Source organism: Mytilus edulis, chromosome 8 (assembly GCF_963676685.1).
Source record: "Mytilus edulis chromosome 8, xbMytEdul2.2, whole genome shotgun sequence".
NCBI lineage: Eukaryota > Metazoa > Mollusca > Bivalvia > Mytilida > Mytilidae > Mytilus > Mytilus edulis.
In genome coordinates, this window is record NC_092351.1 from 74,168,973 (window position 1) to 74,184,741 (window position 15,769).

A 15,769-nucleotide genomic window follows, 5' to 3' on the forward strand; every position below is an offset into this window, starting at 1 on the left:
TGATAGATATTTTACTCAAATCACTACATGTAAATATAGATAATCAGTATCGGAAGTTTACGTTCTTATATTTATCACACATACAACTTAAACAGAGTATACCACTGTTCGAACTTCATAAATCGATTGAGAAAAAAAAACCAAAAAAATCCGGGGTTACAAAGTAAAACTGAGGGAAACAAACTAAAAGATAACCTGGTTAGATATGGTGAACATTGACGCACATTTTTATGAGATTGTTACTATTCATTTCACTTATTTTTGCCTTTTTGACCTCCTATAGTGGATATAAATAGTAGACAGGATTTATAAATAGATTAATACGCGTATGTATTGATCACATACAGATTACTTACTTTAAACTATCATGTGATAGACAGAGTTACTCGTATCGCTACAGGGAAGTATATATAACCAGTAGTGGTAGTTTACGTTCGGATATTTATCATACAAATAACTTAAACAAAGTAAGAGGTGAGTAATGACTAAAAGAAACGGTATTAACAATGGAAACACACATTACTGAACAAAAGTTTATCTAGATTTGGTGAACATTGACGCACATTATTAAGAAATTGATTGCACTGTTGACATATGTACTTACCTTTGTCGATTAGCTTTAAACAGTCGCTACAAAAATGTATTTAATAAACAAACAAGTCAACTTATTGAATAACATCAACATCATAAATTATTTCAATAACTCAAGTGTATCTTACTACGTTTAATTCTATTTTTAGACTATGAAACAACCTTTACTTTAATGTCTGGATTGTTGATCACAACTACGCTTGACATATACATGAACTTGCCACAGGTGACTTATATTTAAATATAGAAATGGCTCAAGCTGCTGCTTCCACTTGTGAAATTTGTACTGCTGGACCTGGTGAATATTATTGTCAACAGTGTGACCAGTCATTTTGTGGAAGCTGTAAATCATCTCATTTACGCACGAAGTCTTGTAAAAACCACACGTTTTTAAGTGGACCAAATATCAACAAGGAAGAAAAACTCCTTTGTACAGAACATGAAGAAATTCACTTTTTCTACTGTCAAGATTGTGATACTCCTGTGTGTAGAATTTGCTCCGTAGAGAAACACAGTCGCCATTTGATGACAGATCTTACTAAATCAGCTGAAAAACTCAGATTCGAAGTTGTCAAGAACATAGAAGCAAAGGTAACAACATCCAAGGTAAACCTTAGCAAAATAGAGAAAGAAACAAAAACCTACCGTGACGAAGTCAAAGCAGTCATCAAGACCATTACTGAGGAGGGGAACTACTGGAAGAATTTGATTGATAAGAAAGTAGGCAGTTTTGTTAGGCTATTGCATGACGAGGAACAAAAAACTATACAAAATATAACTGCACTAACCAAAGTTTATCGTAGAAATATCGAAAACTGTCAACAATGGGAAAGGAAAATCAAGGAAATGGAAACAATGGCAGACATTCTATTGTTTGAGAGGCTGAAGAAACTTAAAGTTGATGTAGACAACATAGATTTAAAGCCAGTTCCCGAAGGGTCTTATGTGTCATACAGAAACAAAAAGCCTTCAGGCACAGAAATAGACAGCCTATTCGGAGAGATGCAGTTTAAGTAAGTAACCGATTCGAATAAAAGGAATAATTATGGTATTAACAATTGCATTGGTATACGAAATGATTTCTTGACTACTGGATTTCCGTGTAATTTGTAGGTGTGTCATGTTGCAATGCAATAGGAGCAACAGATACCAAATGGGCAGATAAACCGAGAAAAAAAATACAAACAAATCTAAAAAAAAAAAAAAAAAAAACCAACAGACAAACAAAACTACACAAGATAATAATGCTTTCAATTGATACCTTTTCGAGCTTTTGTTGACAAAAACCTTTTATCTTCAAAGGCAAACATATATACGGGTTTGGGAGTTTCTCGCTGCATTGAAGACCTGTTGGTGGCCTTCGGCTGTAGTCTGCTCTATGTTCGGGTTGTTGTCGCTTTGACACATTCCCCATTTTCTTTCTCAATTTTATGTAAAGCAGGTTTTAGAATGGCTAAAAGATAATAACGAAATATCTTCAGGATTGATACTACAAACCTTGGAAAGAAAGTGTTGTTATATATTGTTTGAAACAGACTAGTGTCGTACACTCATTATAATACGACGAAGGTTTAGTTTTGGACGTCATTGTATTGATTGGAGCCTACATACTACTATGATGGAGAGTTGTCTCATTGAAACTCGTACCACATCTTTTCATATATAGTACCTCAGTTATAAGAGACAACACAATTTAAAAGGTCTCTACAGAACAAAATGAAAACAGACAGTTTGATAGAACGACACAAAGTACATTCAAGTATCTGGTATTGCTGCTTTAGATTTAAAACTTGTAAAAATAAAAATAAAATAAAAAAATAAACGTTTCAACATCGTTAAGAAAAGTTTTAAAAAAATATGATTTTAATTGTCGGTACGTGGTCTCCTATACTTATACAGCTCTTCGGCATCTTTCGATTTGAGCATTTCCTTTAAATGTAAACCATGAATATATAGAAGAACGTCTACTTTTGCTTATATGAAATATATAGGACATCACATATTTAACCTACAAAACATCGCTAACTTTTAAATCGTCTAGTTGTATATGTCCTTGTTAATATTAGGTATAAAAAGTCAATCCACAAAAATAGTGTGCTCCGAAGAATATTTCAAAACGGGAAGTCCCTAATCAAATGGTAAAAATCCATGATAAAACACATTAAACGAATTGACAACAATTGTCATATTCCTGACTGGTACAGGCATTTTCAAATGTAGAAAATGGTGGACTGAGCCTTGTTTTATAGCGCTTAATCTCTAACTTGCATGACAGGCGTATCAAATTATTCTGTTATATTTACATCGATGCAGACATAACAGGTATCTAGAATAGTCAAAATATTGGTACAGAAGTCATTACTGTGTCAATATTTCATAAGTGAGAAATGTTTAACAAAAAAGCACAAAAAGCGTCTATCAAATTTAAAAACCAGATTCATTTCTTCGCCTATTTGACGTCATAAAATGTAAAACGTCACATAGGAAGAAATTTTGTCGATCAAAAAAATTATAATTTGACATTGGAATGTGGTATACAGGACTAAAAAATCAAAAGTTATGTTAGAAATCTTTTAATATAAAATGTGCTTCGGAAAATTTGTCTAAAAACTGTTTTTATCTATTGTGAATTCCTGGTGTTCATAATCATTTAAATTTTTGGAAGGTAAAGCGATAAAGGAAAAAACTGAAAACCAACAAATTCCATGGTAATACAAATACTACTAATTCAAAAATTATAAAAATAACCATTCACCATTGAATATTAAGACAACGCTAAAAGCACAACACAAATTCTAGACAGTAGGCCGAAATTTTCAGTCCACCAGTCCTTCATTTAAAGTCATAACCAGAGCTTGTGGAAAAACGAACAATGATATGTTGATCACCAATAGATGGTTGGATATTTGTAAAGAAGCGGTGAATTTCTAGACGCTATCTAAAACAATAAGATGTTTTATGAGACAACTATTCACTTAACTTCTTATAAAAAAAGATGTTATCAATCACAGACAACTGTAAGGGTTTCAACTAGATACAAAAAAAAACTATACCGTATGGTCCGCTATGACAAATGATTTTTTCGAAAATGTGCCTGGAACTTGACTATACCAATGTTTTTGTTGTAAATTTTAACACGTTTTTCGGCCAAAAAAAATACGGTTGTGTCATATACTTCTTTTGCTATTTGCAGTGTGCAAATATCAGCATGTTTTTTTTTCAAAAATAAGATTTACATTTTTGATGATCATATTTCAGGGCACCAGAGTCACAAAAGAAGTACAAATACACATGTTGTTCTTGTGGGTAAGTAATAAAAATGTCAACATTGAAAATGTTGTTTTTATAATTATCTGGGTTGGTCCGGGGTGTTTTTTTCTGAATTATTACAACGTCATTTCAAGACTGTTGGTAAATTTAGAAGTAATATAAAAGAGATTGTCATTCCTGACATTATCATCTGTAATAATATTGTATAGTATATGTAAATTGTCTCCCATGAGTGATTATATTGAAGTCAATTCGGATTAATCAGAATATGTTCATGTTAATGGAGCAATTGTAATCAACTTAAACAAAACAACACCGTTACACATGTTCTTAACAGATACAATAAAGTATTATATTGACTGCTTACAAAATAAGAGTAAAAAGTATCTACATTAACATTAACATGCCTTACTGTTTTTGGTGCAAATATTTTGGAAGATGTTACTTTCCTATTGACCATAAAAGATTGATTTTAGTGCATACACAACAGTCCCCACACTAGAACTAAAAACCATGCAAACTGTGTTCAATGATGCGTTTAAAATGTGTTTTTTTATAATATGCAGAGTATTATTTAGTGAATCTGGACAGATGCAATGAATGTGTATTTCTTAAATGAATACACACCATTCCACGTTCTTGAAATTAGTATTTCGGTGAAATGTTTGTTGTCCTTTTTAATTCAATCTGCCATGATTTGCTAACAAATACATGTGTTTGGATTTTTTTAACAAAATAACAAACTCTTCAATTGTTTTGTACTGTATTGTTATTTGATATATTTATTGGATTCTTGTTACAGGAATGAACAGATTTCAACGTAAGTAAAGTGTACTTAAATGTATAATTACCATGATTACAGAAAACAAAGATGGTTTGAATTAACCTTTTTTTAATTGTTCTTCTGATTATTAGTATATCAGGGTATCAAACTTTAAGCATTCGAACATTCAAAGACAACACCAACACCAAAATGTAGAAGACAAGATATTCCGAATGTAGCACAATCTCGAAATGTTCGTTTCTAATTGTATTGAACCGTTATTCCGGTAATATATATAAGAATACAACGTACATACATGCATCTCTTGTTTTAAAGTAAAGATTTGTTACTTCTCAAAAACACTTAATAAGACACAAGTATGCCATTTGTTTTACAGGAATGAACCTGAAACACGAAAGTACGGGTATGTATTAAAGTTATTTTTTCTTTTCAGTGCTTGAACATTATAAAGATTGTTTCATTCACATACAAAACTAAATAGCTCTGTTGTGATCTTATTATTCAGTCTATGTGTATTTTTTTATATTGATGAAAATCCATACTGATGGTACATAGTTTAGAGAATCTTCAGTTTAACAAGATAGCTCATGTACTATCATTACTTAAATAATGTAAATAATTCATTAAACATAGACCGTTCAATTCGATTAGCTTTAATTTCTTTTTTTGCATGATTCTAAATAAGCATATTTTTTTTTGGACAGCTGTTAATTTTGAAATATTTAATTTTTATTGTTGAATATATTACGACAGATTAAGATTTTCACAAATAGTTCAGTTACACTTTAATTGTGAACGCATCATTTGAATGCACCACTGAATTAAGTCCAATTATAATTATATTTTGTGCCTTATATTAGAGCAAACGTTCCATTATACAGTATGTGATAGAAATCACTAAAAGATTATATTTATACCAGACACAGTAAAACTGTTTTATAAATGTTTGTTCAGCTGAAACTTTTCTTATGTAATTTTTTATTGCAGTCCCGGTTTTTCTGGGTAAGTAACACATATTTACCTTAAAATATCATATCACATTCATTCGTCTTTTAATGCATAAAAAAAGAAAAGTCTATCTCACATCAACAATAGTCATACCATTATATATTGCAAATGTGTTGTTGAAGTTTACTTAAAACGCATTCTATTTGAAAAAGAGAATTTCTATTTTATTCTCTTTTTTGGTGGTTTCAAATTCGGTTGACGATGTGAATTGGAATAAACACTTTTTGTCAACAAATCTATAAGTTAATGGAAATGCGCTTACATGATTTTATCAAATTTGAGGAAATCTACCCACTCAATGAAGAAAACTAGTATTCTTGAATTGAAAAACGTACCAGTGGGGAAAATCCCTACATACACTACACATATAAAACCAATAACATTAGAATGGGGAAATATCCCCACATTCACATCTACAACCAAAAACATCAGAATGCCGAAATTCCCACGATAAGATTATTAATTGGAAAATACAAGCTTTAATATTGCTGACCATCAAATGGGGAAATTTCCCCATAATCTCATTATGTTCAAATCATAGAAAATATTGTTGACTATCAATTGGGGAAATTTCCCCATAATCTCATCATGTTCATGTTAGATATTGTTGACTACAAATTGGGGTAATTTCCCCATAATCTCATCATGTTCATATTAGATATTGTTGACTTCAAATTGGGGAAATTTCCCCATAATCTCATACGATTCAAATTTACGGCAAATCAAATATTTGTATGTACTAAAACTGTCATCCCAAGTCGTGAAATTTAGACAGTGTTTAGACAGTTGACTACTTATGAAACAAATGTGTACCAATGAGACAACTCTCCATCCAGGTCCCAATTTGTAAAAAAAACCAACTTTATAGGTATAAAAAGGTCATCAATACGGAGCCTTGGCTCCTACCGAACAGCAAGCTATAAAAGGCCCAAAATGACTAGCGTAAAACCATTAAAACGGGAAAACATAAGGTCTAATCTATATCAAAAACGAGAAACGAGAAACACTTATGAACCACATCAACAAACGACATCTACTGAACATTAGATTCCTGACAAAATGTTTGAATATTTTGTGGTTATCCGTATGAAGAAGGCAGAATGTTTTGAATACAGATTGCTTTTAAACACGAGGAGCTTACTTTAAATCGTCATCAGTAGGAACAGACCTCCTTAAAAGAGAGGCAAATGATACCAGAAGAAAATTCAAACTCATAAGTCGAAAATAATCGGACAACGCCATGGTTTAAAAAGAAGACCAACAGACAAACAATAGTAAAAACACAACATAGAAAACCAAAGACAAAGCAACAAGAACCAACAAAAACACAAGGGATTGTTATATTCTTACGAAACCACAAAAACCACAAAACGCACACAAACAAGGAATTTAAATCTATGGTTGTTTAAAATGTAATAAGCAGACACTACCGACCGCACTACTAAAAATCAATTCCAATCAATTTGTTATACCAAATATCGATATTTTCAAATTTCAAATAGTTTTCCTGAAGCTGTTGATGTTCAGAAAATATCTATCCTGTATGTAAACGGTGGTTATGTTTTAGTGAATTTATAAAAGTAATTCTGTTAATGGTGAAACTCAATAACTTGCACAAGTACATCATCATAAATTTTAATATGCTAGGATTGTGTTTACTAATTACTATAAAAAGTGCTCTATGACACATTGTTACATATTTTAATATTGCAACTATATTGAACAGCTTTATGTGCATAATGTTGTAACACATTTGGCGATTCTACGCACATCTATCTGTTGTTGATGATTTTTGCATACTTTTTTTTATCTATTTATTTTCGTCGTTGATGTTGTCTCATTGATGGTGTGATAATTACTTCTTATTCTACATACAGTTTGTCATATTAAATTACAAGCACATTCAGACCAAACAAGCTAATTATGTGAATGTTTGTTTTTTTGTCATTAAGATACCATGATAATGTCCCAATATAAATTAAATAACATATATAACCTTGTTCATTCTTGTATACATGTATAAATATACAGGATCATTTGACTGATGTTAAATGTCTTTTGTTCAAGGACAAGGAAATACAGCTTCCTTTTGTTGTTGATATTGTTTATTATATCCTGTTTTGAGAACATTATCAGATGACTTGTGAGTTTCTTGTTAGTTCATATATATATGAAAGTGTTTTGTTAAACAAAACACCTTCAGCTGAATTCATCTCGATGTCTTTTGTCGTAGATTCTGTAGACCTAACACTCTTACTAAGTTGTCGTCTGCAAATACGACTTTGTAACCTGTAAAATAGAGACTATCCAATCAAAGGGACAGAAAACCAAACACAAATTATGCATATACAATTAGATCAAACATATATACATCTTTCCTTTCATATGATGTTTCCCTAGACTTAAGGAGGCTCGAGGGTATAAAAATTAAAGAAAAAATTAAACAATTGTTTTTCACTACAAATTTTATTTATTACCTTTTGTAGTTGTTACTTTATCATATGGTACAAAAATCATTCAAAACAATCAATTCGTGTTGGCCCCAGATGACTTTTAAAATGTATACATCATTGAAAAAGTTCCAAATTATCTCCCTTTGGTGGAAAAATGCCATTTTTTGGCTTTAAAATTGAAATATCTTTTTTAACTCATCGGTGACATATATTTTTTAATATAATTTCCATATGAGCTGTACTTAAACTAAATTATTGTAAAATTTGAGCGATTTCTGTAATAAATTTCTTTTTTTATTTCGATATTATCTTTATTTCTCCTATTACTTCAACAGAAAAAAAACACCTTTATACAAATGTATCGTCGCTGTTATGCAAAAACCTCGTATCTCAATTTTTTGCGGAAATCTTTTTATCGATTATTTTGGATTAAGTATGTATGTTCCATTGTATGCGAAAATATCTGATCTTCTAACCAATCATTAATCCGAATTCTGACATATGACGAAAAAGTGTAGTCGGATTGGTGAGACATTATGTTGTGCGAAAATATCGTATTTCAAAACCGGCAGCTGACATTATAACAGGAAGAGTTTAATCAATTTCAGGTTCTAAACGCTAATATATTAGCTTAAGAATAAGGAAAAGCTTTGAAAATACAATATAGTAGCAGAAAGTTTTGCTAGTCTTGGTAATTGATTGGTTAAAAGATCAGATATTTTGGCATACAAAGGAACATACATATTTAATTCTAAAAAAGCGATAAAAGATTTCAGTTTTTACTGCCTGGTGTAAAATTATCAAAACCTTAGATACGAGGTTTTTGCATAACAGCGACGGTATGCTTCTGTTGAAGGCAGACTGTGAGCGTAAATGAACGGTGACCCTACTTTTTTATTTTATTTTTCTATTAACTATAAGATAAAGTTCATTTATAGAAAAATATAGAGAAATCCTATATAAATGATTTAGACCCGCGAACCCCCTTAATCGAAATGTTGACTCCTTAGTGAGTCTTTTACTTCGAATGATATGTGCATTGTTTCTGTTGATTGGACATGTGATGCTCTGTGTTCTCTCCAGATACGCCAATTTTCTCAGCCAATAAATGCAAACGGTCATTTTTATATAAATTAGACCGCTCTTCGTTTTCCTGTTTGAATTGTTTAACACTAGTAATTTGTTTGGGCCCGTTATAAAAGGTGTCAGACCACCAATTAAAAGTCCCTATCTGTTCAACCAAATTTTGCAATTTTCATAGATTTCTAATTTTTTTATCTTAAGTTTAACCTCTTACAAACCAGGTATGTCCTGAATCGTACAGGTATCACCTTTCTTCATTCCAATTTTCGACATACCTTTAAAGCCATATAAGAAAGAAGAGACCTTCCGAATGGATGTACCGCTAAAAATAACCCCTGGTTTTCTTGAAATCTTAAATTAGTATACTATGGAGCGCATTAATCCTCAATTTTTAATTTTAACTCATAGACAAGTAAATTTGGGCTCAAAATGGTCTTAATATATTTCTCTTTCACCAAAAGTTTCATTTCTGCAAATTTGTTGTGTAGTTTAAGTAAACAATGACATCAAATGCACTATTTTTTGTCCCGAGTAGGCCTACTTTTACGTTCTAAATTTGAGGGAGTAATTGGTGGTCTGACACCTTATAGCTTGCTGCTCGGTATGAGCCAAAGCTCCGTGTTGAAGGCCATACCTTGACTTATAATTGTTTACTTTTATAAAAAAAAATCATGGATGGAGACTTGTCTCATTGGCACACATACAACATCTTCCTATATCTATGATATAGCCTAGAGTGCACAATGTGGCCTTAAACAACAAAAAAAAACTACCTGACAATCAATCAACTCATTACTCATCGTTCTTTTGTAATCTCTCTTTAATGTATATCATGGTTTACCTGATTTAGTTTTTTCTAGGACTGTTGCATTATACCATTTCTTCTCCAGTTTTCAGAAGCCCATTACTTTTTCGTTCATTGCGAAATCCTGAGAAAAAAATTTAAACAATGTAATCTTCTTTAGAATTTCACCTCTGTTTGAATGCTGCTTTTAATTTTATTAAAATGATATGTTTTAAACTAAATAGGAATACAAAGATGTGGTATGATTTCTAGTGACAATATCACATAGACGTAAATTGATTTGGATGTAAGCAGCTATATTTTACTGTACAATATTCAACAATAAGCAATCATATGCCGTAGTGTAAGCTTAAAAAATACGATTTAACATAATGTCAAACAAGAATGTGTCCATAGTACACGGATGCCCCACTCGCACTATCATTTTCTATGTTCAGTGGACCGTGAAATTGTGGTCAAAACTTAAAATGAAGCGAACGGACGCACGGACGAACGAACGGACGTACGGACGAACGAACGGACGTACGGACGAACGGAGGCACAGACCAGAAAACATAATGCCCCTCTACTATTGTAGGTGGGGCATACAAATTTAAACGTGAATATCAACGGCCGATAAATAGAAATGCTTCATAGATCACAAACAGCAACCAAAACGACCACTAAATTACTGATTTGGGACAGACATTTAACATGTACAAATGTGGCCTAATTTAACGTCAAGTAAAAAACAAACAAATATTTCAATTAAGTGTGAAATCATTCCAGCAATGACACATTACTGGAAATAATTATTAGATTATTTTTGAAGTTCACAAAAAATGCAAATGTATCATGATGTTCCAGGTTTACACCCCCTCCCCACCTTTTCCGCGAACTGGATCCCAACCGGTTTTCCAAAGAAAGCTGAATTATAACACAACGTGCAAATCTGAACTTAAAAATAATATAAATATAAAAATTATGTTTTTGTTTTAGGTGCTCGTTGATATTTTGCGGAGAAGACAGAAATATAACGGTTGATAGCTTAAAACTACATTGCATACACATGTTATATATTTCACTGATTCACTTTGCCCAAGGCATTACAATTTTGTAATCTAAGTTTCAGTAAATTATTTCATAATCCACGACATGGGACTAGCAGAAACACATAAAACATACTCATACTTCATACTCACATTTGTTACTTCCAATGATCTGATGTTTATCTGATTCTCAGGTATCTTCATTTCCTTTGAAAATAATTGAGTTCCGTAAATCAAAGTAATCAGTGTTTTGTTTAATTGACTAACCACACATACTGAAACGTCTCGTCCGATTCACTAATCACTGATTTCATGTGGAAATTATTAAAGAATAAGCTCTAACTACAAGTATTGCATAAACTTGACATTTTAAAATATGATGACAATGAGCATGATGAGGTGAAGGTCAGATAAATCCTGTCAGACAGATATATACACAGAGTTTGAGTTAGCCTTATCCGGCCATCTTTTAAAAATCAAATATCTCGAAATGAGCTCCATGACATTTCAATGTATTTAGCTTATTTTGAGGCTTATCCAATGCTCTTCCGGGTAATAGTAACAATCTTAAATTCTTGCTTTATTTAATTTCACCTAAGTTCATCCTCAACTTACCTCGTTTGCATGTAAAGTTCTTGACTCGAGCTCAATTGTCATCTCTGTTTCCTGTCAAAATAATATTTTGTTTTGATAAAAACTGTCACATTTTTACAAATAAAATCCTATTTTGAGGTTCAATTTATCATATTAAAAAGGTTAACCGCACAATCAGCAGTAAGCATACACTACAAACTGCTCAGAGTCTGAATTGACCAGTTTTTGTGCTCGACCAGTAAAATCGAGCACACATTTTACTCGACTAGTCTCGACATTGTCTCGACTGTACTTAACTGTACTTTAGTGTACTCGACTATGTCTCGACTTTACTTAATTAGTCTGATTCAGTACTTGATGATCTTTGTGTAGTCTGAAATGGTCTTGACCAATGCTCGACCTGTCTTGACTAGTCTCGACCTGTCTTGACTAGTCTCGACCTGTCTCGACTAGTCTTGACCTTCAAATTTAGTTTTGACTGGTGTAAATCAGCCCATCTAACTAAATTAAATATTGATCTTACAAAATTCAAGCTTATTAGGTAGTTTATTTTATTGCTGTGAAATGAAAGAATTTAATTTTACAATAGGTAAAAATTAAAATTATTATATAAATTCAGATAGGCATCTTTAATTTTTTTTATAACTTTTTCAAATCAACTTGGATTTTCATCAAACTATGTAGCTATCTTAGATATATATTAAGCTTACTAAATCCCAGGTCATTTTATTTTTTTCTTGTATTGCTGTCCAATTCAAGAATTAAATTAATCTATTTATTTTTATCTATTTGTGTTACTAAGGAAGCTACCATTTAATTTCTACATGTTCAATGACTAACAAAAGTCTTACCACGGATATGATTCCACGCCTTTAAGAAGGTTAAAAAAAAAATAAAGTCCCTTTGAACTGGTCTTTAAATAAGGATTTCTGTGTATCGAAATCTTTAAGCTGAACACTTTGAACCTCTCCATCCACTTCTAAAACCTGAAATATTCAAATAAGTCAACGAAATGTATTGCTTGACCCTTATAGGTGTAATTTTGCAATAAAGATTAGTATTAACAAAAACCATAAAGCCTTGAACCTGATCGCGTTCAGTTATATTTAGAAAAAAATATATGCTTTGCGAATTGATGTATATCATGTATTTAAAATCTAGGACGCAATTACATCGGACATTTTAAGGGCAAACGTATTTACCCATTTCAAGGCAAATATTTGTAGTCAAATATAGTTAAAAGTACAATTGCATCAATGCCAATTTTACAACAACATAAATGAATTAATATTTTCCTTTTCTTAAAAATTGTTTCACCTTTTAAATTTTTCTAGCTATTGTAGTTTTCAAGATTATAGGAAAAGTTAGCTTACTACCAATTTAATGCTTTGAACTCTGGTGGATAGCTTTCACATTCGCATTTCCTTAAAAACGTAAAATATTGGTAAAACTCATCCTGTTACTGATAATTTGAGTATTTGTAACTTATGTGCAAATTGCGTATTGTTGATCATTTCTTGCTACATCTATTTTAGATGTTAAAATAATTGGCTATAACGCAAAAGTCATTATTATATATCATGTATATAGTGCTATAACTAAACTTCTAGATTTGATCTTTTCGGTAATGCATATATTGCCTTCATTATTATTTTTAATGTATCTTTTATAGTAGACTATTTTGAAACAAAATGAAACTAGAGGCTCTAAAGAGCCTGTGTCGCTCACCTTGGTCTATGTGAATATTAAACAAAGGAAGCAGATGGATTCATGACAAAAATGTGTTTTGGTGATGGAAATGTGATTGTACATCTTACTTTACTGAACATTCTTGCTGCTTACAATTATCTCTATCTATAATGAACTTGGCCTAGTAGTTTCAGTGGAAAATGTTAGTAAAAATTTACAAATGACTGCTAAGGACAATAACTCCTTAGGGGGTCGATTGACCATTTCGTTCATGTTGACTTATTTGTAAATCTTACTATGCTGAACATTATTGCTGTTTACAGTTTATCTTTATCTATAATAATATTCAAGATAATAACCAAAAACAGCAAAATTTCCTTAAAATTACCAATTCAGGGGCAGCAACCCAACAAAAGATTGTCCGATTCATCTGAAAATTTCAGGGCAGATAGATCTTGTCCTGATAAACAGATTAATTTTGCTTTAAATGCTTTGGTTTTTGAGTTGTAAGCCAAAAACTGCATTTTACCCCTATGTTCTATTTTTAGTCATGGTGGCCATCTCGGTTGGTTGGCCGGGTCACCGGACACGTTTTTAAACTAGATACCCCAATGATGATTGTCGCCAAGTTTGGTTTAATTTGGCCCAGAAGTTCCAGAGGAGAAGATTTTTGTAAAAGTTAACGACGACGGACGACGGACGCAAAGTGATGGGAAAAGCTCACTTGGCCCTTTGGGCCAGGTGATCTAAAAAAGAAAACCTGTTAAATTCGTCAATTAAGAAAAATAAAATTTCTCGTTAACACATGACCAGTACTAAACCATTTCCGGTCATTATCGCACCCTGGTGGATAATGACGTTTAAAGTCTTTAACATTTCTAAAACAATAACTGAAACCAAGCAAAATGTACTTTCTTGAAAGTGAATTTTAATGAACTGTTGAAATTATAAGATTTATTGATTACTTGTTGGTGTTTAATGCAACTTTCATCACTTTTGGCTATAATATTATAGTGGATGTCAGCTTTTGATTGCCCAAACGCTAAAAATAATTATCAATCAAAACTACAAAATGTATTGAAAAATGTAATTTTAAATTAGAAAAATGTGAAATTATAAAAAAAAAATCGTTCTCATTTTTTTCTGCATTGGCATAAGCCAAGACTAAGTTAACTTAAGCTACAGTACCTTTTTAAAAAAATCCTAATCCTCCAGGTATGATATATTTTATTTTTCCCCATTTGAAACGTCCAAGCACAAGATAAAAATCACCACTGTTTAATACAATGTCCCAACTTGCCTTAATGAATATCCTACCAATGAGTGTTTAATTAATAATATGTTCACACTAATTTATACTTCTCACCCTAACCTGCATGTCAATCACAGTTAAAATTTGACCCTTCTCTTGAAAACAGCCGGTATTTGACACGCCCACATCGGTCTAGATGTGTACTTTGAAATAATCGTCGATTTTATAATTCCACCATGGTTTTCCTAATTTAAAATGTGTTCTTTTTATTTCTTTCAATGCTTATGATATCCGATGCCGTATTTAGCGACAGCGAAGATGAGACAGAAAAGGGACAGGTATGTATAATTTTATTTCAACTTATTTTCAAATTAAAATCGTTATCATGGCGAATGTACGCATAATATGATATACACTTTATGAAAAAAAGCAATAAAGGTTACGTTCAAGTGCGTAAAACAAGTATTACCATTCCTTAAAACCACAAAGGAATTTCCAATATTGCAAACGTGTATTTTCAGCACATTTTTCATTCCACGCATGTATCTATTTTCTCCCCGAGTGTGATAGATATATGATATATGGACATTGTCGGAAAATATACAACTTATGTGTATGAGCATTCGAAACATGACGAAAAACTAACTTCGCCGAGCTTTTCTCAGACTCGTAGCAAGTACTTATATTTGTTTTCTCCGAAAATAAACGTATATTATTTTTATCCTGAAAGTATAAAATCTAAAAAATGTGTCCCTTATTTTTCAAAGAATTTGACATGTAGCTTAACGCGGACCCCAAAAATTAACTGTTACGTAAAAAAATATATCCGCATTACCTCTCGTTCAATATGGAAGTCGGACAACAGAACATTAATTTGAACAAGTAGAAATAAAGCAACAACAGAAATATTAGTGTACCTGTTGTTTGTACAATAGTTGGCTGATTGCAGGATAAAGGAAATATAATATAAGCGAATATACAAACACCGTTTAACTTTATTTAAAAAACGTTGATCGATTAACTGATAATTGCATGCTTAACGTTTATTTGCATGTTTTTGAAATACAAAAAAAGTAGCAGTTTATACTGTATAGCTGTCCATTATTAAGTATCCTTCAAGGCAACGTATTTATTCGTATACTAGATAACATTTTACAAATAGAACTAGACAGATGCATCTTATACTAGATAAGGGATCCTCCATTTGATTTT

At 31.6% G+C, this 15,769-nt stretch overlaps 1 protein-coding gene and 1 long non-coding RNA gene across 3 annotated transcripts in view; one reads left to right on the forward strand and one right to left on the reverse strand.

Moving 5' to 3' along the window:
- The first annotated feature begins 356 nt into the window (after nt 1–356).
- LOC139486250 (transcription intermediary factor 1-beta-like) overlaps nt 357–15,769 on the forward strand; it is a 73,466-nt gene continuing 58,053 nt past the window's right edge. Inside the window, exons 1-4 of one of the 2 annotated variants that reach the window (XM_071271036.1) lie at nt 358–474; nt 741–1,604; nt 3,850–3,897; nt 4,664–4,691. In XM_071271036.1, coding sequence (XP_071127137.1) covers nt 841–1,604; nt 3,850–3,897; nt 4,664–4,685 — 834 coding nt within the window. In that variant the 5' untranslated portion in view covers nt 358–474; nt 741–840 and the 3' untranslated portion in view covers nt 4,686–4,691. Of the gene's footprint in view, nt 475–740; nt 1,605–3,849; nt 3,898–4,663; nt 4,692–15,769 lie in introns of those variants that run through there. The other variant, XM_071271034.1, reaches the window with a different exon arrangement.
- LOC139486245 (uncharacterized) lies at nt 7,275–15,141 on the reverse strand. Its single transcript, XR_011655529.1, has 5 exons — nt 12,468–15,141; nt 11,638–11,688; nt 11,176–11,229; nt 10,031–10,118; nt 7,275–7,942 (listed from the first exon to the last, which is right to left on the reverse strand). It is a non-coding gene; the product is annotated as an uncharacterized lncRNA (long non-coding RNA).